This window comes from Equus asinus, chromosome 22, assembly GCF_041296235.1.
Source record: "Equus asinus isolate D_3611 breed Donkey chromosome 22, EquAss-T2T_v2, whole genome shotgun sequence".
NCBI lineage: Eukaryota > Metazoa > Chordata > Mammalia > Perissodactyla > Equidae > Equus > Equus asinus.
The window spans coordinates 68,751,365-68,777,255 of record NC_091811.1 but is presented as its reverse complement, the minus strand read 5'-3'; the positions used below and the strand labels follow the sequence as shown (position 1 = coordinate 68,777,255).

Sequence of the window (25,891 nt, the reverse complement as noted above, 5' to 3'; positions counted from 1 at the left end):
TCCAAAGGCCACCAATCCTATCCAGTGTTCTCTCATTCAGCTACCCTCTCTGGGTTCCACTAACTTCTCCCTCCCCTCTCTCATTCAGTCTTAGGCATGGCAACAACTTCCCCAGATCATTCCAACCCACTGGCTCCCCTCCGCTTCCTGCCCTCCATTTTCCTGTTAAGATAGAATCTTTTCTCTAGGAAGAAAGAGGGACCAGAGGCAACTCAATTTAATATCCTCAATTTCCTTCCTTAATCCTTTAAAACTTCTTTTGAAAGGGAAAGTGAATGGTGTTCCTCGAAACGTATGTTCGAAAGCTTGACCAAGCTAAATGTGAAAGCAAGCAAAATAAACAAAAAAAAAACTTTAAATGAAAAAGACTTTTTTTTATTTTTAACTTATTTTGAAAAAGTTTAGCCTTAGAGGAAAGTCGCAGCAACAGTGCAGAGTTCCCCGGGCCCTTCTCCAGCTTCCCCCGATGTTGACGTCTTAGCTGAGCGTAGCACAGTGGTCGACGCCGGGAAGTACGCTGATATGGTCCTGTCAGCCACCGCCCGGCTGACCTGATTTCACCAGTAGTCCCACTGAAGTCCTTTTTCTGGTCCAAGATCCAGCTGTCACGTCTCCTCAGTCTCCTCCAGTCTCTGACAGCTCCTCAATCTTCTTCGTCTTTCACGACCTTGACACTTTTAAAGAGCACTGGTCAGTTATTTTGTAGAATGTCCCTCAGTTTTTCTCTGATGCTATCTCATGGTTAGATTGTGGCTGGGTGTTTTGGGCAAGAATATCACAGAATTGAGGTTGTGCCCTCCTCAGGGCATTGTCCTAAGGGTCCTGATATGACCTATTACCGGTGAATTTGACTCTGATCACTGGGTCATACAGAGGCAGCAGGTTTCATCTCTATAAAGTTACCATTTTTCTCTTTGTAACTAAAGCTCTCTTGTGGGGAGATACTTGAGGACTGTGCAAATGTCCTCTTTCTCAGCATCCTTACCTTCTCTACTTCTAATGTCTGTTAGTGATTCTTTTCTTTGCCTTACAATGACTTTCTATTTCTCTCATTCCTTCTATCTTTACTAAAGAAGAGCTGTTCCTTCTCTCCATCTATTTATTTATTCAATGATTTATTTGTATCAGTATGGACTCAGGGATATTTTATTTTATTTTCTGGGTCATAATCCATTACTGTCATTATTTACTTTTTAGTTCAGTCTATCCCAACTTTCGTTGGGAGCTCCCTCAAGTTGGTTCCCGTATCGTTTTATACTCCCCATCACTTTTGAGTACTTCCTTACTTTCTGGCACCACAAAATGTTCCAGGCTCATCTATATTCTCCCTGGAGTCAATCGTTTATCCAAGAAGCCCTTTACTTACTTGCTTAATCCTGGTACACGGATAAAGGGGTTCAGGATTGCTAACCCACACCCCGAGGAAAACAACTGGCTAACTAGAGTGCGACGTTGGTGGACAGCTCTGTCTTTAGTTTTGCACTGTACAGTCAAACTCTCTTTCCAGAGTTGGCCGGTTCTGCCCCGCCTCCTCCGGTGTGGTGATGATGTTCCTGAGCGGTGCAGTGACAGCCGTGGGTTACTCTGTATTCTAACTTGGGCTCTCCCCACGTCCTGGCTCATTCTCATTCTTTATTTTGGGGTAGGTGAAACATGATCATGGTTCTAAGAGTCAGAGCCATATAAAGACACAAAAAGGAATATCAGGTACGTGTCACCCCCCTCCCTACCATCCCATTCCCACTTCCTCATTCTTCCCACCCACCCCTGAGCAGCCAGTCTCATTAGGTTTAATCCTTCTTGTGTTCCTTTTGCTCAAACAGATACATGTATATTGCAGTATCTCCCCATTTTTCTTTCATGAAAAGAAGCACACTGTAGGTACTCTGGTGTTTTGTTTTGTTTTGTTTTTCAGTGAGGAAGACTGGCCCTGAGCTAACATCAGTGACAATCTTCCTCTATTTTGCACGTGGGACACTGCCACAGTGTGGCTTGATGAACGGTGTGTAGGTCCACATCCAGGATCCAAACCCACGAACCCCAGGCCACCAAAGCAGAGTGCGCAAAATTAACCACTACACCACCGGGTTGGCCCCTGTTTTCACTATTGAGGTACAATTCACATAACATAAAAGTGACCATTTCAAAGTGCACAGCTCGCTGGCACGCAGCACATTCACTTGTGATACAACCACCATCTCTAGTGAGTTCCACAAGATTTTCATCACCCCGAAAAGGAATCCCCACAGCCGTTGACAAGTTACTCCCCATTTCCCCTCCCCATAGCCCCTGGAGGGACTAATCTGTTTTCTGTCTCTATGGATTTACCTATTCTGGATATTTAATATGAATGGAATCATACAATGTACGTGACCTTTTGTATCTGGCTTCTTTCACTTAGCATAATGCTTTTGAGGCTCATCCATATTGTAGCATGTGTCAGCACTTCATTCCTTTTTATGGCTGAATAATATTCCATTGTATGAATAGACCACATTTGTTTATCCATCCATCAGTTGATAGACATTTGGGTTGTTTCCACCTCTTGGCTATTATGAATAGTGCTGCTATGAACATTCATGTACAAATATTTGTTTGAATATCTGTTTTCAATATTTTGGAGTATATTCCTAGGAGTAGAATTGTTGGGTCATATGGTAATTTTAAGGTTAACTTTCTGAGGAACCAAGAAGCCGTTTTCCACAGCAGCTGCACCATTTTACATTCCCACCTGCGTTGTACAAGAATTCCAAGTTCTCTACATCCTTGCCAACACTCTTTATTTTCCCTGTTTGTTTTTTTCAATTATAGTGGGTATGAAGTGGTATTTCACTGTGGTTTCGATTTGCGTTTTCCTAATCACTGATGATGTTGAGCATCTTTTCGTGCTTATTTGCTATAGATACTCATTTGTATTTTGTTTTTTGACCTGATACATCCTGGAAATCACCCCCTATCAATTCATAAAGATTGTTCTCAGTCCTTTTTGCACCTGCAAACTACTCCATTTTGTGGATTACGGTAATCCACAAAATGGAGTACTTATATATGGGTTTATATGCGGGAATTTAGGTTCTTTCCAGCATTTCATAATTACAAATAATGCTGCAACTGATCACTTGATACACATGTATTTTTGTGTTATTAGAAGCATACTTCAGGGCGGGTTCTTGGAAACGTGATTGCTGGGTCAAAAGGTAAGTTCCTATGTAATTTTGTTAGATATCATTGAAATTAGCAAGGAACAATCCTGGTTCTCTTAAATAGTCTAATGTTAAATACAAAAAATTAAGCTTTTCCTAAAAGGGTTTGCAGAAAGGAAGCTCAAGAGGAGGAAACAACCGCCTGGTTTCACCATGCAGGAAAGGACACTTGTACATTACACACCTTTCTCTGTTCTCTTCTTACAACAAGATAATTCTACAGTCAGAGATAGTAGCCTTGTCAGCACACAAATGCACCTCATGCTCCTAAAGGCAGGATTTGTATTTTCACTGGCTGGCATGACGTCTAGCAGAAGCTGGTCCTGTGAGAGTGCTTATATGCGACTCATTTTTGTGTTTTTAATTTAATCCAATTATGAACCTGTGTGAAAAATGGGATGAGAGAAAACATGAGTCAGCCCCAATCTATCAGGGTATGTAGGGGGTGGTAAGAGCAAAGAGAGAAGGTGTACTTACGCCTCAATATACTTCAATTTTCATGTCACAGAAATATTAAAATATATCAGACTGTGCTCTGAGATGCCACTTTAACAGTGGAGCTGTGTGTCCACATCTCTCACGTACCATTCCTCTGTTATTGGGATTTAGTCTAAAATTCTACTAAAGGACTTCCATAATTTCATCTTCACCGAGAATCACATCCCCATCCCAGAAGGGCATTCAAGGTCAAGAACCTGGAGGCACCTTACAAGACGCAGGAATGATATTGCCACCAGCGAGACCATCATCAAGAACATTTACTGTACTCATCCTTTATCACACTATCCTCTTAAGGGGCATCCAATGTGCTTGTCAGCAGCTGAGTGCTCAGTCCCACGCCTGGAACAGAATGATGCTACAGGGGAGTCAACAGGAAGTGGAAGGCATCCATGTGTTTCTGCCTCTGTCCTCATTGCCATTTAAGGTGCAGTGGTATCCTAGTCTGAATCTCCTTGAAGCAGTAAGAGAAAAAAAGCGAGAGGTGGTGTTGCAGACGGGTGGCCTGGAGGCGGCCATTCACACCTCTGCTCTCCAAGTTCCTGAGTTAGTTAGCTAAGGACGCAGAAACGCACAGGAGAGCTTGCACACAGGATACAGATGCAGCATGCCACAGTCCAGAGAGAACGCAGCCAGGACTCGGGGGTCCCTGCATGGTCTGTGTCTTGAGCATTCTGGAGTGCTGTGAGACACATACCTCCACGGGAAAAGTACTGAGTCTTTTTTTTTTAACTCCATAAAAACAATTTATATGAAAAAGATGGGCTAAACGTCTGAATAAAAATATATGTTCACTTGTCCATTTCACAAATATTTACTAGGTGCCTGCCAGATGCCAGACACTTTTCTGGGCATTGATATAAAGCAATTTAACGAAATGGTCATGGAACGCATCCTCTTGAAATTTACAATCATGAGAAAGGGTGGAAGTCTCTCCAGGCTCTTTCTATTTGTTCATCCAATAAGTATTTATTGAACTGGGTATTGTTGGTGGCACTTTGTTTTCACCAGTGAACAAAACAGACAGCTCCCTGCCCTCAGGAAACGTCCAGTGTAGGAGAGATAGACACACAATAAACACAATAAATGTGGGAATCATACGGTCCATTCAAGGAGATAAGTGGTGTGGATAAAAAGCAGGAGTGGAGGGGCCAGCCCCGTGGCCGAGTGGTTGGGTTCGCGTGCTCTGCTTCGGCCGCCTGGGGTTTCACTGGTTCGGATCCTGGGGGCAGACATGGCACCACTCATCAGGCCATGCTGAGGCAGCGTCGCACACAGCACAGCCAGAAGGACCTACAACTAGAATATACAACTATGTCGTGTGGGGCTTTGGGGAGAAGAAGAAGGAAAAAAACAGAGAGACAGAGAGAGAAGATTGGTAACAGATGTTAGCTCAGGTGCTAATCTTTAAAAAACAAAAGCAGAAGTGGAGCAGGGAGGGGATCAGGAGTGCCGTGGAGGGAGGTGTGCAATTTTGAGTAGGGTGACCAGCTCGTTGAGAGGATATTTGAGTAAAGACTTGAAAGAGGTGAGGGAGACAGCCCCTCACATACCTGGAGGAAGAGCACTCCAGGCAGGAAGACGAGCTGTTCCTCAGGCTTCAAGATGGGACCACGCCTGACGTGTTCGGGGAAGGGAAGGAGACAAATGCGGCTAGAGAAGGGTCCATACGCCAGGTAAGAGTAACAGGACAGGAGCCCAGAGAGGAAATGGGAGCAAGTTGTGAAAGACCTTGCTGACCACTGAAGCACTTGGCTCTTACTCAGGGAGACAGAGAGCTCCTGAGGGGTTTTGAGCAGAGGAGTGGCAGGACTCTCCTGACTTAGCTTTTAAGGAGCTCATTCTGCCTGCTCATCAGAACAGGCTGAGGAAGCAAGTGGAGAAACAGGGAGACCCGCTGGAGGATGACGTGGTGGCTCCGCGAGGTGGGAGTAGCAGAGACAGGGATGCAGGGTGACAGATTCTGAGTATATTTTGAAGGTGGAGCCAACAGGATTTGCTGAAAGATTGGACTGTGGTGTGAGAGAAACAGAGGAGCCGAGGATGACTCCACGGTTTTTAGACGTTTGGAAGGAAGGAATTTTCATCGACTGAGATGAAAGGTTGCAGGTGGAGCATGTTTTAGAGGAAAGATCAGGAGCTCAGCTTTGGGCTTGTTGGGCTTGAGACGTCCGTGAGAATGTCAAGGATAAGTCTGGAGTCGGTTAAAGATCTGGGCTGAGGGATAAGTTTGGAAGGGGCATCAAGTGAGATTTTTTATTGCATGTGACTAAATATGAAAACATGGATGTTATTTCAAAAATACAAAATTCTGTGGAGCAAAAACTGAAGTTTCTCTCACTCTCTTACTCACCACCTTCCCCAGCAGTAACCACAACTAACGAGCTATTATGTGTTAAGAAATTAAAAAGATGTCTTCCGAATGCTCAATGCACCATATTAAAGAAGCAGAACCAAGAATCGTTTTTCATTTTCCCATGCACTTTACCACATAAGAGGTTTTAGAGTTCTCCAAACATTTATGCATCGAATTTTTCCTATTTACCTATATCTTCCCTTCACCCACCCAGTAACATAATTTCCACAATGGCCGCCTTTGACCTTTATGGTGGCGAAGTAACAGAATTTCACAGCTGTTTGGAATAAACAATATACTTGGATTTGCATGACTTTTCTAGTGAAATTAAACTGATTTTTAATGGGTTCTATATTGCAATTTCTTTTCTTTAGCGACCTGGAATGTACCTGAGCTAAGTGGTATCATCCATTTAAGAAACATCATTGATTATAAAGTACAGGATACACTTTAAGCACCATAGCAATAATTCTCTAGACTCCAAGCTTTCATCCCTAAAATAGAACACAGTTTCTGTACCTTCCATTAGGAAAAGATGCCCTTCCGAATTTGGACCAATGCCTTTCTGTTCTGTTGAGTCGGCAGCTGCTTTAGGTAAGGAAAGTAATGATGACTCTTCCAGTATCCGGTTCTGGATAATCTACTCGGTTAGACTCTGTTCTTTGTGTGTTGTTTTACTTTTTATATTTTAATAAGCATATGTTACTTTTAGAATCTGGAGAAAATATGTCTATTTTAAACAATGAACTTTAAAATTGTCTTCAAAAAGTCACATGAAGGGTTAACTTTGCAGTTTGGGGTTTCTTGGCTATTTTGGAGTGAGCTGTAATGGGTAGCGGTCGTCCTCTCTAACGAGCTCATTTCTGAAGGCCATCTTTCCCTACCGATAGACAGAGCCACCAGACTCGGGGCTCGGCAGTGGGAGTTTGTTCACTCAATCTAATCATTATCGACTAATTACATTTAGAATATTATCTCAACCATTAATTAGTCATCCCTCAAAACAGCCCGATGGGAGAGATGAACATAATCACTGTGTAATAATGAGACCAGCCCACAGAGTCCAGTGGAGGTGGGAGATCCCTGGTCATGCGGTCATGACTGCTGGGAATCGTGCCACCCTTTAGGGCACTGCACATCCAATAGGACGCATGAGAGTGAAAATTTAAAAAAAAAACAAAAACCTCCAACGTTTCTATTTCATAAGCACTTGAGTTAGGATTTTCTCAAATTCTATGACGTTCATCAATCTTGCAAACCTTTATAAAGGCAGCATCAAATCTATCCAACCGCTTTTCATGCCACTCCAAATATAAAATATGCAGCATTGTGTACATGTTTTTAAAATGCTCACAGATTCCCCCAAGTGTACTAACAAGCATCACAGTGACGATGAGTTGATAATCGAACAACAAATGCACATTGAACATCCATCACGCACAGGCTCCGTGCCGGAAGGATGAACAGGGATGGGGGCAGGAAGTCAGACACCTGCAACTCTGTCTTTGCTCTAAGGGACTCGGAGTTTGACAAAGAAACCAGTCTTATGCATACGAAACTTAAGAATACTGTAGAAAACTTGTATATATATTTCCGGAATAAGCTTATTTCCTATATCTTTCTCCTTAAAAAATATATGTTTTTTGTACTCATTTTACTCAAGCTTAAGGTGCAATGCTTGGCGCACACATTACTTTAGAAGGTTAGAAAGGTCCTAGGAATTGGCCCTGAAATTATGTCGTTATTTAAAGAATACTGTTGAACTGTCTCTTTCAAGAAGGAACATATGGAGGCATAATCAACCTAAGAGAAGACATTTTGAATAATGTCTAGCTGACCACGGAAGGAAAATAAACGAGCAAACCATGTGTTAGCATTCCCCGCTACGCTGAGCCATCACACGTGATTACTGTCTGCGCTCTCCTGAAACACACACACGTGTGCACTCACAGACATACCTGCTCATGGATTTAATGGAAGCGCCTTCTCAATGCCTCTCAAATGAATGAGAATCCTGTTTATATTCTTGTCTGCCCCAGTTTTTGGCTTCACAAGAATTTACTCTTCGTTTTAGGCACACACAGAGTGTCCTAATCCCCTTTTTTGGCTGGTGGAGCCTTGTCAGAACTCTTTAGGAGGGAAATGCGTCTTTCTTCCTTGATCCCAGGGCAGAGTCAAAATGAAAATCAGACTTAAACGGCCCAACCTCCTTCACGTCGCCTCCGACTCCTCATTCAAAGGGGTACTTTGGCGGCAGGTGGAGTTATAATTATAGACTAGAAATAAGCAACATCAGCAGCTGTTGCTTCTGTTTGTTGCTGGCTGTCACTGTCATCAGGGGGCAAATTGGCATAAACAGACCTCCACCGGGGGGAAAAACATTTACCCCTGTGCTCCTCACACTCTGGGTCCCCTCGGTGGCCAGAGAACAGGAAGAAAATCCCTGCAAGAGCAAAGGGTGAACCCGAGACTGCCACCCGATCTGCCGGCACCTCTGTGGGGAGCCTCAAGACTCTCCTTCCTGCGGGGACTCCAGACCAGACAAACAGGTCAGTGCACAGAGTGTGCCTATGCGCTGAATTCTGACCTCCGCTCCATCTGATCGGGGGTTTTTTAACAGATGAAAAAGAAGGGTGAACTGTTAAAGGAAGTTATCTGAGGGCTGCTACTTAGAACAGTGCCCATGTGAACAGATTATGAAATGGGCTCAATTCATGCTGCTCCTCTCCCAATTTTGGCTGTATTCACACTAGATAAACAGACAAGGTTAAGATGCAAAAGTGAAACTGCTTTTGTGGCGTGAGTCCCATGCCTTCATAATGCCACTTACTCGTGCCAAAAAGCCCTGGTTTCTTTATTAAAATCAGTAACGTTGAAGGCTTAAGTTTGTGATTACAAAAGAATACTGTGAATGTAGCCCCAGAATTTCATTTCCCTGGTGAAATTAGGCAAATTAGAGTTGAGTTGTTTTCCCAGCTCTGAATAAAGACAGAAGAATTTCTTGTTTATAGTGAAATGTGTGCTGTAGGCTACTGTATGTAAGGAATCGGCTGTAGGATTTATTTCTTCCGTCTAGTTCAGTTCTACTTAAAAGCTCTGTTATTTCAGTCTAAATGTCTCTGTAAGACTCTCCTCATAGATTCTTTTGAGAAAACCACAAGGTTTCAAAAAAGCCTCATTTTATCTGTGCATGCTTCACGTTGGAGAGCAGCTGAGCAGGATTTTCACAGGTTAGCTTTGGGCCATCTTCCCAAAACCTGAATGTTTAATGTCTTGGTGAAAAGCAGTGGAATTCCAGAGAACTCACTGAAAACTAGGCGTTGGGGCCCAGTTCTCATCTTCCACACATTCGTGGAACAGATCCGAGTGGAAAGAGTCCTAAAGAATGGCCTGGTTTTGTTCAGCTTAAACAGAAAGTGAACCATCCTTAGGCAAGCCCTCCTCAAGGGTCAGGGCAGCCAACCTTGTCTCCCTTTGAAGTGTTGATGATGCACTCAGAGCTCCTCCAGAAAGAACCCATGTCCGCTGAAACCACCAAGAGAAACCCATCCGTCCAATTCCCACGGGGGCTTGCTTCGTCCCCACAATGTCCCAGGATCTCTAAGAGGAGAGCCGGACGTCTCCTTAGGAAATTTGAGGAGGAAATAAATACCTCTTTACGTGCTTCAGTGAATAAAGTTCCAAACAATAAGTTTGGCCACCCCTTTTGAAAATGTCAATTAATATATCAATATCCTAAGGAAGTAGTTCATTTATTCATTCAAATATTTATTGAGCAATGGCTATATAATATGAAAATAATATTTAGAAATTAAGGCAAGCTAAAGATTTCTAACACGACTCTTTTCAGAGACGCTCTCCTCCTCTTTTCCATCAGGATTTATCAGTCAGATGGAGGGCATCTCCAAATTCCAAAATGCACAATCAGGGAAAGGCAGAAAGGGGAGAGAGCTGACTGGTGCTGGCTTGGGTTTCCTTTGAGATACAGATTTGTGCTCAGTTTTAAACACTGCTTTTTACTTGTGTTTTGTCTTCTTGCTCTTCTAGAAAAAACTACCCACGATGACTGTCACTTACTCCAGTAAAGTAGCAAATGCGACTTTTTTTGGATTTCATAGGTTGCTCTGCAAGTGGAGAGGCAGCATCTACAAACTGCTGTACAGGGAATTCCTTGTTTTTGCTGGTTTTTACACAGCAATAAGTCTGGTGTACAGGTACTTTCCTTTGCACGTCTCCCTAAACGGCCATCAAATACCATGTGGGAATACAGTCTCAGAAACCTGAGCCCTCGGTGGCCATGACTCCTGAATTGTGTCCTTTCATGATCCTCTCTGGTACCTTCTTCCCTTGGGACGGGGCGTTTCATCCACACCTAACCTTTTTCGGAACGTTACATAGACTCTCATCGTGTCAGGCGGTCCTCTTTCCAGCCCCACATTGATTGATCGCAGTGAAGTGTTAGTCGTCCTTCAAGAACATTGGTGTAGGCATACAACGGGAGATTTATATGTTGATCCTCACTAATGTGATGATTCAGAACGGCCGAGTCCACGGACAAATAGTTACTCGGTCTCTCTCAGCTGTGTCGTTCACAGCTTCAATCTGTGACTCAACAGCTTGTAGCAACTACCCACATAATTAACACGTTTGTGAAGGTGTAGATCAGGCGAGTACACCTGGTATCCAAGCATTCCTTCTTTTTGCCTAGAATGACGAGACCTTGTCCAGGATGTGCCCACTAACCTTACAAACACCTCAGCTGAAGAAAAGACCTGAGAGCTAATTTGTTTTCTTTATATCTTCTGAGTTTGAGGCATGTTATATTCACAAAAGGAGATTATTCTTTATAACATCACAAGCTATGCCAATCAGATTGACAGGAAATTTGAGCACTGTCATGTCCAAGAAATACTTTCATAACTAAAAATGATCACCTTAATGAAATTTTATCAGTATTATTAAAGGGAAACCTTGTGAGTTTTGTTTAATTAAAATTGATTGCATACATTTCTTCTCTGGGGGAAGCTAAAACAGCATAGAAAAGCTAAAGGTTTTTGAGGCTGTATTTCCACCTTTTCTATGTAAAGCAGTTTGTTAGTTTTCTTCTCTCTACAGATGAACAATTTTGTGTATCATTACTGTCAACTACATTCTTCTTTTCAGCAATGGGACCCATCTGAAGAAGAGGGGTGTTCAGCTCGCTGGCTGATAATTACCTAAAGTAAACTAGGAAGAGCTATTGTGCCACACATCAAAACTACCGTTCCAAACAAACGTATCTATCGGTATACATTCTGGAAAAATACCTAAAGGGAAAGTTTTATTTGAAAACTCTAATAATTTTTCAGATGTGTCTTATATAATATGATATTATCTTGACTCTTCATGTGTCACCTAATCCTTCAGCATATGCAACAGTGGAAGACACACGACGTTTCAGGATAATTGTCTCATTAGTTTATTTTTACTAATGTGAATTTGTCGCTGCTACTGCTGCTCAGAATAGAATGGCCCTGAGAACAGTTGTAGTGTAGCCAGAAATGCTCCATGGGGCCTTAAGTTTTGCTCCAATATCTTATTTATACCCCACAAAATTGTATGCGTATATTTTTTCTAAAGACGAAACAGTGCTTACATTTATAGCAATAATTATTCAAGTCATCCTTCATTTTTTAAGTGTTCAATTGTAAAAGTGTCTTAAAATAGATCCTCATATCTGGATCGAAGGTATACCGAGAACTATAGGCTGAATTTGTCAAGAAATTCAAACACACCTGTAGGAAAGTGTAGACATAATTTCATTCTCATTTCTACTAATGACCCTAAGTTTTTTCAATCCTTTTATAAGCAAATAATTCTACTTGGCAAAAGTCATACGACAAAACCAGAATTCATTAATTATACCTCTTTCTACTTTTGGGGGGACTTGACAAAATTATCACTATAGCACTTTCCAGCTAGTAAAAGTCCTATGTGTCTATTAACTAAATACTTTTCCTTCGGCCAGTTCTGAGCAGTAACCACTCTATTACTAATGACGCCGTATGTTAAGCGGTTTATAGATATTACATTCTTTAATTCTCATAGCATCCCAACACACAGGTATTATTATCCTCATGTACAGATAAGAATCAGAGAGATTTAAAGTATCTGTAAGAGGCAGATCCAGGATGCAAACCTGGTTCGTCTGCACCTGTGCTCCATGCTGTCCACATTTAACCCTTCTTTGACGACTTCTGTTGGAGTGTCAGGAAGCGTCTGGCTGTCAGTTGTCACCAGCGTGACCTTGACAGGCCTGTGCAGCCATAGTTGCCTCTCCTGTCAGCTCTTCCTGACTCTGGAATTCCTGACACTTCCTGCAAAGCCACGCCTCCCGCACACCTTCTCTGTCCACAGCAGCTCCCAGCAGCTCTTCCCTGCCCTGATTGCTGGCTCGCTGTTACCCCACTAGCTCTCTGCTTCCTTTATCAAGCTCCACTGACCCAGAGACGCCTTCGACTCGTGTTATAACGTGTTATCGTGGGTCTTTCCTAGGAATTCTTCCTCCCTTGAAACAGCTGCACACACTCATCCGTGTGAGTTCGTCCGTGTTGCTTCTCTGTCCGGATTTTGATCACTATTATCACCTGCCTTGAGACGTTTCTTCTGACTCTGAGTCCCCCTCACCACAACACAAACATCAAGAATAGTTCCATTATCCTGGGCGCAGACATGGTGCCTCTCGTCAGGCCACGCTGAGGCGGCGTCCCACACAGCACAACCAGAGGCACTCACGACCAGAATACACAGCTATGCACTGGGGGGCTCTGGGGAGAAGAAGAAAAAAAAAACCAACAGAATTTATGTTTACCGACACCAGAAAATGAGTTTGGGTTAGATTTATAATATACATTTAAATTTATACATTGATAAATATAAATATAAACCCACCAAATATAATAATAAAAATTTTCACTTCTGTTAAGTCTTATTTTATATTTTGAATAATTGTAGGCTTTAAAAGAAACAGTTGTAATCTCCCTTGAAGAACATGTATAATTAAGAATGTGCTAAGCAGCATATTCAAGAGAAAGTGAGATTAAGATATCAAATTCAGGGTTATTATTAAATAATTACTTAATAACTCTAATCCTCCTAAACCAGACTGTTTTTTTAAAGTGTACCTGATGAATAATTGAAAAATGAACTCTCAACAAGGTATCCTGCTCCAAATCCAATGCAATAGTCATATAAATGTTTAAAAATAAAGGTATTTTAACATAAAATGGTTAATAAATTCCACTACTTAATGGCCAATAACATTTATGTACTAAAAACTTTAGTACTTGAAACATTTAGCAATTTAAATCTTTGAGATACGTCAACTTAGACGGAAAGAAAACGGTATTGCTCCTTTAAAAAAAATTAAGATATTTGTGCTTAACTGTTTGCACTGAATGTCACTTTCAAAGCAGGTGCAGAAGTATCAATACAATCATAAAGGGCTGTGCATTTTATTTTTGCTCCAGATTGTTACTTACAGGAGCCCAAAAACGTTACTTTGAAAAATTATCAATTTACTGTGACAGATATGCTGAGCAAATTCCAGTAACCTTTGTGCTTGGTAAGTACAGCTCACACGCAGAATGCAGCCACACAGCTGTCTCCCCTGGGGTGACGCCGATGACTCTGCATGGGAGTGTTTCCAGGCTGAGAGGCATGTCTGACATGCCACCGCTTGCAAAGAACCAGAATTTTCCGTAAGGCTTGCCTTCAGGCCTGCTTTTGCCTAATTAACCCCAAACCAGTTTGAGCTAATAATCTGCTCTTGGACAATTAAGCTTTCTTTTCACTAACTCCATTTTTGCCGTCAATATTTGAGTTCTAATACCCACTTACTGGATGCTACGGCCTTGCCAGGCACAAGTTACATTTTTTCTGGAGGGCAAAATCATAAGGTATGGATAACAACATATTTTTACACCCCAAACTCTAAAAAGGCTAAAATTCTGCTAAAAGCATCAGTGCCAGCAACGTGTCTGCTGTAAGAAATTGCTTTACAGTGTCTGTTATCCCACAGGCTTTTATGTCACTCTGGTAGTAAACCGGTGGTGGAACCAGTTTGTGAACCTGCCCTGGCCCGACAGGCTGATGCTCCTCATCTCCAGCAGCGTCCACGGGAGGGACGAGCACGGGCGTCTGCTCAGGAGGACGCTGATGCGCTATGTCAACCTCACATCCCTGCTCATCTTCCGCTCCGTGAGCACGGCTGTGTACAAACGGTTCCCGACGATGGACCACGTGGTTGAAGCAGGTACGGTGAGTGGCTTTTCCTTCCAAGCATCCTCTGAACCTAGAGGAGAACCTCCAAAATTCCTTTATTCATTCATTCCGTGAAGAAGACATTGATTACCTACTGTGTGCCAGAAACAGTCTTAAGAGGCAAAGATGAATAAGATGGGGTTCCTGCCCTCAAGACGTTTCCTTGGGGGGGGCAAAGGAGGAGAAGTGGCAGAGTGACCCTCAAGTTAAGTTGCAGGCAGTCACAAGGCCTTTATCTAATATAATAATAATTATCACATTTATTAAAACCATCTGGAATATTACCTTACGTTTTTCAAGCACTTTACTGTCTATCCACTTTCACAGATAGTATTTCATTTGCACCTCAATGAAACATGAGGAAGGCAGGAAACAGATAGAGAGGTTAGGACCTGCCTGAGTTAGAATTCAGGCTTGGAACTCCTAGGTTAATACTTGTCCTAAAGCGTAAGTAGATTCTAGTAGGTACCAGCAGTGGGCGTCTTCATCCGGACAGACCTGAGAGGTGGTAGCAAAGGTAACTTCAGTGCGGTCTCCCATCTCTCCTGTTCCTCCAAGTGGATGCACTTATCTGCCTGGGCTTTTGGACTCAGGATGTCTGAAGGATGGTTCTCTTTGGTGTATTAATGTTTAGCAAAGAAGCTATTAAACCACCGTTCAGTGACGGGGAGTGCTGGTGGGGGTGGGGGTGAAGATCAAATGAGATAATTCCCGGCACTTGCTGAATAAATGCTGGCCATCGTGCCGGGTTGTTGTTCGTAGCTCTGGTACCATGTTGGAAAGTATTAATGAATGTATAGATGATGTAAGAACCATGAGATGAATCTGCCTTTATGTTGATTACACTCTCAAATTAGGTTGCTGTGTCCAGGCTCCTTTTGTGAAATGTCCTTGAAAATAGATTGTTTTTTAGGAATAGTATTTTTTGTTTTTGGAGTTTTTTGGCTTTTCTTTGGGTTGGTCTTGCCTTCTTAGACGGGCAGTAGAGACAGTCGGAGCAGGAGTTCGAAGCCTTACTCCACCACGGACTAACCACACAACCTTGTGCGGGTTACACCTTCCTGACTGTCAGTTTCCCTATCCACAGAATGAGCTTATGAGAATTCACGATACCACCGTCGCACGTGCCACGTAGGCTTATGTGAGGATTAAATTAGTAAATGTCTGCGGTGATTGGAGTCGCACCCAGCACATGCTGAGTGTTATGTGAGGTCTCGCTATTAATGATGAACCTACTCCATGGCACGCCATGTTGTGGCAGGCGTCCCGCATGTAAAGTGGAGGAAGATGGGCACAGATGTTAGCTCTGGGCCAGGCTTCCTCAGCAAAAAAGAGGAGGATTGGCAGTAGTTAGCTCAGAGTTAATCTTCCTCAAAAAAAAAAAAAAAAAATGAACCTACTCCAGCAGCATCACACAGTGCCCTGGTCCCTTTAGCAGACTCATTTGATGTGACATCCCAGGTCTTCTTGATCTACCACGACCAGGAGGTTGTGAAAGTCAAGGTGGACATAAGGAGCGAGGAGTGGAGAGGATGTTGTTAGGGGAGCAGAGAGAGATGTGGGAAGCAATGGAGCGAGGAGTGGGTGGGGGGTTCAGGTGAAGGGTGCACGCGCCCCGTGGATTACGATGTAAAACCAGCAGGGACTCAGAATGAAAGTTAACCGCCACCTCCTCCACATTTAAAAGTGGAATACTGCTTCCGAGTGACCAGGTTGAAAATGCCACTTGATAACTGACTTTTCTTATCCTGACGTCCAAAGGATCAAGTGCAGTAAGAATACCCCCCCCGAAGAAAGTCCTAAAACAAATGGGAAGGGTGGGATCCATTCCATTTGAGGAGTGAGAGCTGACGTTGACTTGGGTGAGCAAAGGTGACATTTGTCCAGTCCTGACGCCTCCTTGGAAAGAAGGGAGTACATTCTGACACGAACCAGACGCTGGGCCCAATTCTCAAAGCAAATCTCACCCCCTTAGTGCCACCTTCATGTTAAAGGCACCCGGGCAGGAAGCCAGGATGGAGAGGCCTGTGGGGCCCGCTGTCAGGCCTGAGCTGTTCTCGGGTCTGAGGGCAAGTAGAGATGGTGAGATGGACAGGAGAATGACCACTTCATCTCCTTCCAGTGTAGTTTTCATCATACTAATACTCCCTGTCAGGTCTGTGCCTGTGCCTGTCATGTGCTAGCATCCGCCCTTTTCCCCTTTCCAAGGCGTTTGGGCTATTGGAATACTTCTCTCTCTCCAGTCGCCGAAACCTCAGCCTCCCCGAGGGAATCTGGAAATCACTCACTCCTTGACGTGCATTTTAACGAGCATGTCTCAAGGTGTGACCCACAGACTCCTGGGCCCTTTACCTCCTCAATAACTTGAGTTGTTCACTTAAAGTGCATATTCCTGGACCCCGCCTCAGACCTACGGAGTCAGGGAAACTGCATTTCACCTGCCCCCATCTGCTTTTTCTATGCTGAAGTTTGAGAAACACAGAGTCTTTTCTGGAATGCTCATTTCTTAAACCCTTTGGGTCTCCCCAGGGGATTGCCTTGGCCACCAGCGGGTGACCCGTGACTATTAACAAACCAGCAAGGATTAGGGAGACGGTGGACTCGGGGTTTCCGCCATGCTGGACGCTCCGCGTGGGGACGGGCTTCGGGCCGCAGTCTGTGCAGAGGCTGCTGTCCCGGGGGTTGAACTAGACTTGGTTGGACATAACGAGCACCGTTCTGACTTCAGTTGTCTTGTTGGTTTGTGTGGAGCGGCTGACGGAGGAAGAGAACCGAGGGAGATGGAAGGGGCTCAAACCTCTGCAAGTGCCCTCTGGGGCCACCGCCGATTACCGCAGTAAAGGTCCCTACTGCTCTCTTTCACTCCTAAGTGTTTTCTGGAAAGGCAGACAAAGGGTGGTGGAGCAGCCTGTGCCTGCAGGAACAGAAAGTCCGTGTGTTAGGCAGCCGGGCAAAAGTTCCAAGCCGCTGCCCTCCAAGCGGGAGGGGACGCTTCAGAGGCGGGGTCCTTCCCTGTCACCCCACGGCCAGCCACATGGGTGGGCACCCACATGGGTGGGTAGCCTGTCTGTCGCCGGGTGGCACTGGCTCACAGACTTCCTGCTCCTGTCCCCAGCAGACAGGGCTGACTCAGTCGGCACGTGGGGTCAGTTTCCGAGCTCCAACTGGGCAGATGTCCCCACTGCTCTGACTGTCCTTGGCCTGAGCCAACGTTGCTGGGAAGAACAGAAAGTTCAGGGATGGCGGAAAATGTTTGGCAGATGCTCTGAGCCCAGAGCCAGGGCACCTGCTCCGCCCGAGGGCAGAGACAGCTGGTAAGTGAAGCACAGGCATCCCAGAGGGGTAGGGCAGGCAATACTCAGGGGTCAGAAACCTCTTGTCAGGTGACTCCCCTGCATAAAGTCACCTGTCAGGAGAAGCACTTGCTCTCAAACCTCAGTGCGTGCTAGCTATTGTTAAAAATCAACATTGCTAAAAACGCAGCTCCCGAGAGACCACCCCAGAGATTCTGATTCAGGAGGAACGCATGTATTTAACAAGCTCCTGCAGATTTGAGGCAGGGGCTCCCGGGATCGCTCTCTGAGAGACCACGGGCTTTTCCCCCAACCTCTTGGCCTTCTTCAGGGAGGGCCCCTGCATGCAGATTTCAGGGCTGGCCAGCAGGAAATGAGTGGGAGGGCAGAGAAGTTGGGGCCAGCATCTCCTTCTGAAGCGTCTGGTGATGGCTTGACTGGTCCCTCATCTGCCAGTCCCTGAACTTACCTTGCTTTTAAGTCGAATGATCCAGCTATGTTATTCTGGAAAATGAACAGGATCTAATGCATGCTACTTGGGAAACACACATGCTTTGATGTTAGGGGTTAAATTTTTTAATTTAAAAATAAAAAGTTTTTTATTCCTACTCACATGAAAATAGAAATACAACAATTGAATGCAAAATAATGTCTGTTATGGGGCCAGCCCGGTGGCATAGTGGTTAAGTTCACGTGCTCTGCTTCGATGGCCTGGAGTTTGCAGGGTCAGATCCCAGGTGTGGACCTACGCACTGCTCATCAGCTATGTTGTGACAGCATCCCACATACAAAATAGAGGAAGATTGGCAACAGATCTTAGTTCAGGGCGAATCTTCCTCACCAAAAATAAGTAAATAAATAAACAATGTCTGTTATGCTGAAAATTCCCTGAACTGGCTGTTGTCCAATAATTACTTGCCAGAGGAGCTGCAAAGAGGAGCCTCTGTTATTTTCCTGTTGGCTGAAAACCTGCCCTGGGAAATTCCAGTCATTCCCGTCACCTGCCCTGGATGACATCACTCAGTCTAAGTGAAGTCAGGTGCACAGTTCCAGATTGATTCAAGTGATGGCCTTAACTCGATGTTTACGTTACGGTATGACACTGAATCAAAGCATGTTATCTGTTCCACAGCGACGGGGAGAAGAAAATACTTCGCTTCAAAATTAGTCACCAGGAACACAAAAATAGCTCATGGAAAATGATGTATATTCCTCTAAAGCTGTTGCTAGATGTCGTGCATCTGCTCATTTGACAAAGGTTTACTGAGTGTGGAGTACACGCTACGCACTGTGCTGGGCCCCGGCACAGGTGTGAGCGAGACAGACACCACCGCTGTCCTCCAGGATCAGCAGAAATCACCGCACATCTTTCTTTCCATGCATCACTTTGAGAGACAAGCACAAATGTATTCACAGCTGAACATCACATCTCTACGTTGCATTTCTCCTTCTCTAGAAGTTTCCTTCTGTGCTTGGTAACCTGTAAAAGTGGTTGGAAGACAGTAAAATCTGAGGAAGGGCACCATGTGGTTTTCTTAAAGGCCTGGAATCTTGACGTGAGGTCCTTCAGCCGCTCCTGTGACAAGAGAGCCTGCAGAGACCTCATCAGAACTTTTAGTGACACTTACGGTTAACAGACATTGACACAATGAAGCTAGCTCCCAACCGTCAAGTGTCTGTTGAGATAAAAGTTGTAACTTTAGATGCACCGGCTGGAAGCCTAGCCTCATACTTAGGTCATTTAATCTGTGACCTTCTCTCGCTAAGTAAAATCAAATGGGTTGTGTGTAATATCGACTTTCTGCCCTGTGGTTTGCTGTTCAAGCTTCTCCTGACGTTCTGTGGTGTGGGGGCTCCCTGGTCTCTGAAGCCCAGAGCTGCTCTGTGGTACAGGAGAGAAGGTACAGGGGGCCGTGGTACGCATAGCTCTGCTGGGCTTCCTTGTCGGCGGAACCTTTACAAGCTGGTCAGCGAGCCCTACAGTCCCACCTGAGGAGGCCAGCACAGCCGGCACGTCCTCCTGCCCGTGGAGCTGACTGACCTGTGCGCAGCTGCTCTCCACAGGGGAGAAGGTGCAGGTAGAATGAGTCCTTCCTGGATTAAGCCCTCAAGTGGGCGGTCAGCTGGTCGCTGTTTGAGCTTTCCCCACAGTTCTGTTTTACGAGTTAAATCGAGGTGATCCACTCAACGTTTCTCAAAGCGTGATCGAGGACCACATTCACTGAATTATCATGGGAACTTACTTAAATTGCAGGTTGCCAGGCAATTAGGGATCAGAGTCTCTGGGGCTGAGGACCTGGGAGTCCCCCTTTTGAACGAGCTCCTCAGAAGCCCTGCAGGATGTCTGACCAGACCCAGAATTCCCAAACGGCCGGCTTGCCATAAGATTCCATGCACTTGGGCATTTGTCCCAAATTTTGTTGCAAGTTGAAATCACTAGGGGTCTTAAAAATCCTGATGTCTGGCTCCTGCCCCCAGACATTAGGATTCAATAGGGATCCAGTGCACCCTGGGCACCAGGAGTTGTTAAGGCCCCCAGGCCATTCTAAATGCAGCCAAGTTTAGAGGCCACTGCAGTGGGCGCCTCTATCAGCTCCTCCAACTTTGCTTGCAAATCGCCTCGGATCTATTGCACCCAGGCAGATGAAATTCTGGGCCCCCGGCACAGGGGAGGCGTTAAAAGCATGGATTTCGTGTATGTTGTCTCCTGTGTGTCCTGTGCAGAAGGCGGGGAACCACCACACGGGATGCTAATTTAAGGACAGGGATGCGGTGGCTGGAGGTGTCTGCCCACACCAGGAAAATCGAGGGCTCTGTCTCTGTTCAGCATTGCTCCCCCAGAAACTGGTTTTACTCAATTGTATCCTATTTCAAGCTTTCCAAACCGTAGGGTCTAACTCATTATTAGGGTCTTAAATCATTTTAATGGCTTGCAACCAGCATTTTTAATGGAATGGAATAGAGTGGGACAGAAAATACCAGAGAGTACTTCACGTGAAGAGCGGATAATTGTTCTGGGAACCACCTATGTGTTACTGTGGTTCATGGTAAAAAATGTCTGATATGCTGCCCGACACAATGTCTTCCAATGTGACTCCATCTCTCTCTCAGTCTCATTTTGTCCCCTTGATTTTCCCGGTTGACAGGGATTTCTAAACCTCTTCCACTGAGTTTAGCCAGCCCTGGTGGTCTGGTGGTTAAGATCCGGTGTTCTCCCCACTGTGGCCTGGGTTTGTTTCTCCATCAGAGAACCACACCACCGGTCTGTCAGTTGTCATACTCTGGCGGCTGCATGTGGCTGTGATGCTGAAAGCTGTGCCACCAGGATTTCAAACACCAGTAGTGTCACCCGTGGTGGACAGGTTTCAGGGAGCTTCTAGACTGAGAGAGTAGGAAGAGGGACCCGGCCACCAGCTTCAGAGAAATTTGGCCACGAAAACGCAGTACATAGCAGCAGAGCATCATCTGACATGGCGCCACAAGGTGAGAGGGTGGTGGAAAAAGACCAGGCAGGATTCTGCTCTGCTGGACACAGGTCGCTAGGAGGTGGGATCCACTTGACGGCACCAACATCAACAACCATTAAAATAAAGGACAGCTGTAGTTGAATCTGGTGGCTTGGTTCCATTCATTTGGAAAAAACAGATGAAAATGAGCCAGGCACTTTGCAATCTTCCTGAAAAAGTCATCTCTGAGAAGGGCTTAGATGCTGAGTGCACAACTTTCTCTTCCAGAAAGAACTGGCAACAACCCCATCCCGCCTTCCAGATGCAGAGCTTTTAGCTCTTTTGCTAACAGCCTCCTTGGCACACTCTGCTTTAAAGGAAACGCTGTCTGCCTCAGCTTCAACCGAGGAAAGGAGAGCAGCTGCAGGCTGACAAAACCTGTGATAACCGGAACATTGTTTATCAATGGACTTGACTCATCTTTGGCTTGAGGGCAATAAAATTTTGCCTTGAAGTACCAGATCCTATTCTGTCCAACCACAATTCTGGCCTGCCCAAAGGTGCAGTGGTTAAGTTCACATGTTCCACTTCGGCGGCCCGGGGTTTGCACGTTCAGATCCCAGGTGCGAACCCACACACTGTGCATCAAGCCATGCTGTGGCAGCATCCCACATACAAAATAGAGGAAGACTGGCACAGATGTTAGCTCAGGGTCAATCTTCCTCACCAAAACCAAAACAAAAAACCCATGACTCAAGTCACAAGTAAATACAAATATATATACGTATGTGTATGCATACATATGTAATTTTTTTACTCTGATCTGAAATAGTAAGGAGGGTTCTTTGTGACAAGCACTATGAAAATTGCTGAGCAGAGCTGAACTAGCCAGAAAGCCCAAAGGAAAAGAGAGCAAGAGAAACTCTAGGCAGACTCAAGGGCAAGAGGAAGCAGCAAGGTCAAGGTTGTGGAGAGGACCGAGGAGCCTGGCACCAGGACAGACATGTGAGGAGAGAGGGAGTGAGAGGACCGGCCAGCTGACAGTGCTGCCAAACCGGCAAACCAGCCCCTGCGGTTGACATCGCCTTAGAGACGAGGGTAATGACCACACTCTGGAAAAGGTCGCGGGTGTCTGGTTAAAATGGCCTGAAGCGCAGATGAGGATAACTCCCCATTTCATCACAAATGTTCTTTGAGCTGATTTGACCAACAATCTAGAGATTTTCCAATCGACCGATAACTCAGTTTCCGAAGGTGAGGTGACCGTGGGTGAGATATTCATCCTGCAGGGAGTAACGAAAACTATTCTGCCCGTACGAACTTGGAGGACACATTATGTCTGGTTCATCGTTCCTCTTTCACAGCACCTAGCAAAGGACTTGGTAAATTTGGGCTGAAAATTTAAGATCAGCAGCTTTCCTCACGCCCCAGGCCCCCTTCCGGTCAGTGCGTCTGCTACATGGGGAGTCTCCTGCTTTGGGGTCTGCACTCAACACGCCCTCACTCTGCACACTCGCTTTCCACTAAGAAGCCAAGAAACGACTTGGCAGCACAATTTGATCCATACTCCTGAATAAAAAATAACCAGAGGTAAAGTGGTTCTTTGGCCAAATGAGAGAGATTGCAGCCAGTACATAAATGGGGTCACTTTTGAAAACTGCGCAAGAATATAGCTGTCAGACAATTGATAGGAAATGTCTGCAAATGGGCTTCCAGGTAAAGAGTGAACGGCTGCAGGCCGAGTATAAGCATAAAGCAGAGACGGGTCAAGTTTATCTATTAACTTCTTGTAATAAGACTTAATCATGGTCTGAAAGTCTTAAAAAAAAAAAAAGATTATCTGGATCATCAACAACTTTGAGATGCACGGAGAAATAAGAGAATTATCAGGCTTATCTTTATTTTTGACTCCAGAGAGTCCAATTCTCCCGGCATGGGCAGAACCCTTCTAAGCTAATAAAAATAACCTGAGTATTATCTAAAACTAGTCTGTTGGTAGACATTGGCTCTGTGGTTGTTACGCTGTTTATTTCAAATACTGAATAAACAGAATTTTCGTCCAGCAGGGCAGTGATTTTCAAACATTGCTGAATGTCAGAATTTCCTGCAGAGTTTGGTAAACATGCAACTGCCTGGACCCAATTCCATCAAGTCACCCAGGAAGATTTAAAAGAACGATGCCCAGACCTCCCTCTAGACCAAGTGAATCAGATTCCCTGGGATGAGGCCCAGGTGTTAGCATTTTCTAACAGTACCTACGTGAGACTAACGTGCAGACCCATATGGAGATCTCCCGCCCTACTGAGTCCGACCGGTAGGTGAGGGTGGGGCCCAGCTCTCTCAGTGTTTCATGGGTGTCACAGAGGATTCCGATGCCCGTGATCTGTGGACCCTGTTCTCAAAAGCACTGGCCTGGGTCGTGTCAAGATCTACGTGACTCTGGAGCTCTGTGAATTGGTGACTCTCAGAGCGAGCATGTCCCACCTCTCCTCTGGCTTCTTTTCTGTTCCGGCAACGCTTCCTAACCAGGACCCAGTCCACACGGTGAGGAGGAAGGCGCTTTAAAGGACAACCAGATTCCTAAACTGAGTACAGGTGGTTAAGGATGTAAACTGGGTTACGTTAGGGCAAGAGTTGATTCTCATCTGAATGTGTTATCAGAATTTCATAAGCAAAGGATTGCATTTCTGAGACAAAAGTAACTCAAAAGTAATAGCTAACAAAAATCGGTCTTAGGAGGAGGCTTTTGTTCAGAAAACATGGATACTAAGTCGTAATTAGCATTTAAAAGTCCATTTAAGATAAAAAGTCAAGGGGTAAGTACCAGGATAGTCATTACAGCATAATTCTTAATAGCAAGAAATTAAAAACACTTAAATATCTATTCAGAAGAGGACTAGTGAAATAAAATATTGTGTACAATTAACTAATATGCAGCCATTAAAAAATGATGCTGTTCTCTTTCTAATTATATATTGTAAAATATATAACAGAAAAATGGCAGATACGTATGGAGTACAAAACCATTTGTGTCTTTAAAAATTAGGCCTGTATGAAAATACGTGATATTTCTCTGGAAAGATACACGATAAATGGTTGTGGTGATTTCCTTCAGGAGGGACACTATGTGGCTGAGAAAATGAGACTTAGTTTCCCCATTAATATTCCTTTGGCCCTTTTGGCTTTTTGTACCATTTGAATGACTCAATGAAATTTTTAAAAAAACAAAAGGTCGAGTGTAAACTGGAAGCTTTTTATGTGCATCTTTCTGTGAACAAACCCTGGACACAGTAGACATTCAATAAATGTTTATTAAACAAGCCCGCTACCTAATTCCTCCTCTCCTATTGCTCAGATCTCTTCCTCCCTTGGCGTGGGGGCTGGAAGGCAGGGTGTGGGCTGAGGTTCCACGTGGTACATTGTGTCCTGACGCTCTTGGAGGGCTGCGCCTCTGCGGAGCGTCGTGTTAACCTCCCCAGACACACTCCTTACCTCAGGTCCTCCCACCACAGCTCTGTGCAGGAGATGTTGTCATCTCTCTTCCCAGGAGAAACTGAGGCTCGGAGAGGTGGCTGCGAGCTCAGGCAAACGGTATCACACACACACAGAGACTCGACTGAAGCAGCAATTTTAGAGCATGCAAGATGCTGTGAGGACCATGAAGATGAGACACTCATTGCCCTTCCAAAGGGTCTTAGCAGGGGAGACCTGTGGATGACATCACTACACTAAGAGCCGGGACAGCCCCTGGCGGGGGCTTGAAGGGGAAAAGTCCTGGGGAGGAGAGGGGCGGGATCCAGGAAGGCGTCACAGAGGAGGTGCTGGTGGATTGGGGCTTGCAGGAAGCATCAGGAGAAGCCACGTGACTCACGTGTTCCAGAAGATGCTAAGTGCTTTGTGAGCGTTATCACCTCTTATTCTTTCCATCCTAATAATTCTAAGTATTCTTGTTCCCGATTTCAGATGAATCAACCCAAAGCTAAAGAAGAAACCTTCCCCAGACGTTCCAGTCCACATTTAATGTTGTCTTACTTCCTCCTGGCCGTCTCTCTTAGGGATCGCCAACATGCATCGCCTCATATATTGATGTAAAACTTGTGTGCCCAGCTGTACACATTCCTTATCTCTAACACGAGTATAAACTGCCTGAGACAGGAACCTCTATTTTGTGTTTCTTTAATATCTCCCCTCTGTACGCTCACATGGTAGACACTGAATATTTACGGTACCATATTCATGCTAAACTAAGTCTGTATAACCTGGATACTTTTATTTTGTGGGAAGGTTTTATGACAGCAGACGAAAGAAAATTATTCGACCACCTCAAATCTCCTCATCTGAAATACTGGGTTCCGTTCATCTGGTTTGGAAATCTTGCAGCTAAAGCCCGGAAGGAAGGCAGAATCAGAGACAGTGTTGATCTGCAGTCACTGATGACGGTAAGTAGTTCGTAAACCGCCAGTAAAGGATGCTCATCAGAGACCAGGAGGGACCTGGACGTAACAGATCGGACCAGGACAAGTCTGCCTTGTTCTATTCTGGTTCCAAAGGAGCTGGAAAGACTGGGCTAGTGTCAGAACCTTCAAACGCAGGACAGAGATGGTACAGGGGTCTAACTAGATTGATTGAGAGTGGCTGCTTGGAAGCTCTGGTTTAAACACAATTAGACTCTGCACAAACTACCCCTTGATCGATTAGTGATGTCTGCCGAGGGCTCTGAAGAATTGGTGCCCATGCGGCATATTTGCCATCCTGGCTCCAGGACCCTAGAATAAAATCTGGAGTAGAAATAAA

The 25,891-nt window shown here is 44.8% G+C and overlaps 1 protein-coding gene and 1 long non-coding RNA gene across 13 annotated transcripts in view; one reads left to right on the top strand and one right to left on the bottom strand.

The window, feature by feature from the left end:
- Positions 1 to 353: 353 nt before the first annotated feature.
- On the bottom strand, positions 354 to 8,153 carry LOC123279902 (uncharacterized). The gene is made up of 3 exons (XR_011496857.1): positions 8,016 to 8,153; positions 3,388 to 3,585; positions 354 to 674 (listed from the first exon to the last, which is right to left on the bottom strand). It is a non-coding gene; the product is annotated as an uncharacterized lncRNA (long non-coding RNA).
- BEST3 (bestrophin 3) overlaps positions 8,044 to 25,891 on the top strand; it is a 59,997-nt gene continuing 42,149 nt past the window's right edge. For 2 of the 12 annotated variants that reach the window (XM_070494164.1, XM_070494169.1), the window contains exons 1-5: positions 8,327 to 8,606; positions 10,105 to 10,271; positions 13,566 to 13,660; positions 14,117 to 14,350; positions 25,382 to 25,536. In XM_070494164.1, the coding sequence (XP_070350265.1) occupies positions 10,120 to 10,271; positions 13,566 to 13,660; positions 14,117 to 14,350; positions 25,382 to 25,536 (636 nt within the window). In that variant the 5' untranslated portion in view covers positions 8,327 to 8,606; positions 10,105 to 10,119. Of the gene's footprint in view, positions 8,607 to 10,104; positions 13,661 to 14,116; positions 14,351 to 25,381; positions 25,537 to 25,891 lie in introns of those variants that run through there. The other 10 variants (XR_011496856.1, XM_070494170.1, XM_070494171.1 and 7 more) reach the window with 8 other exon arrangements.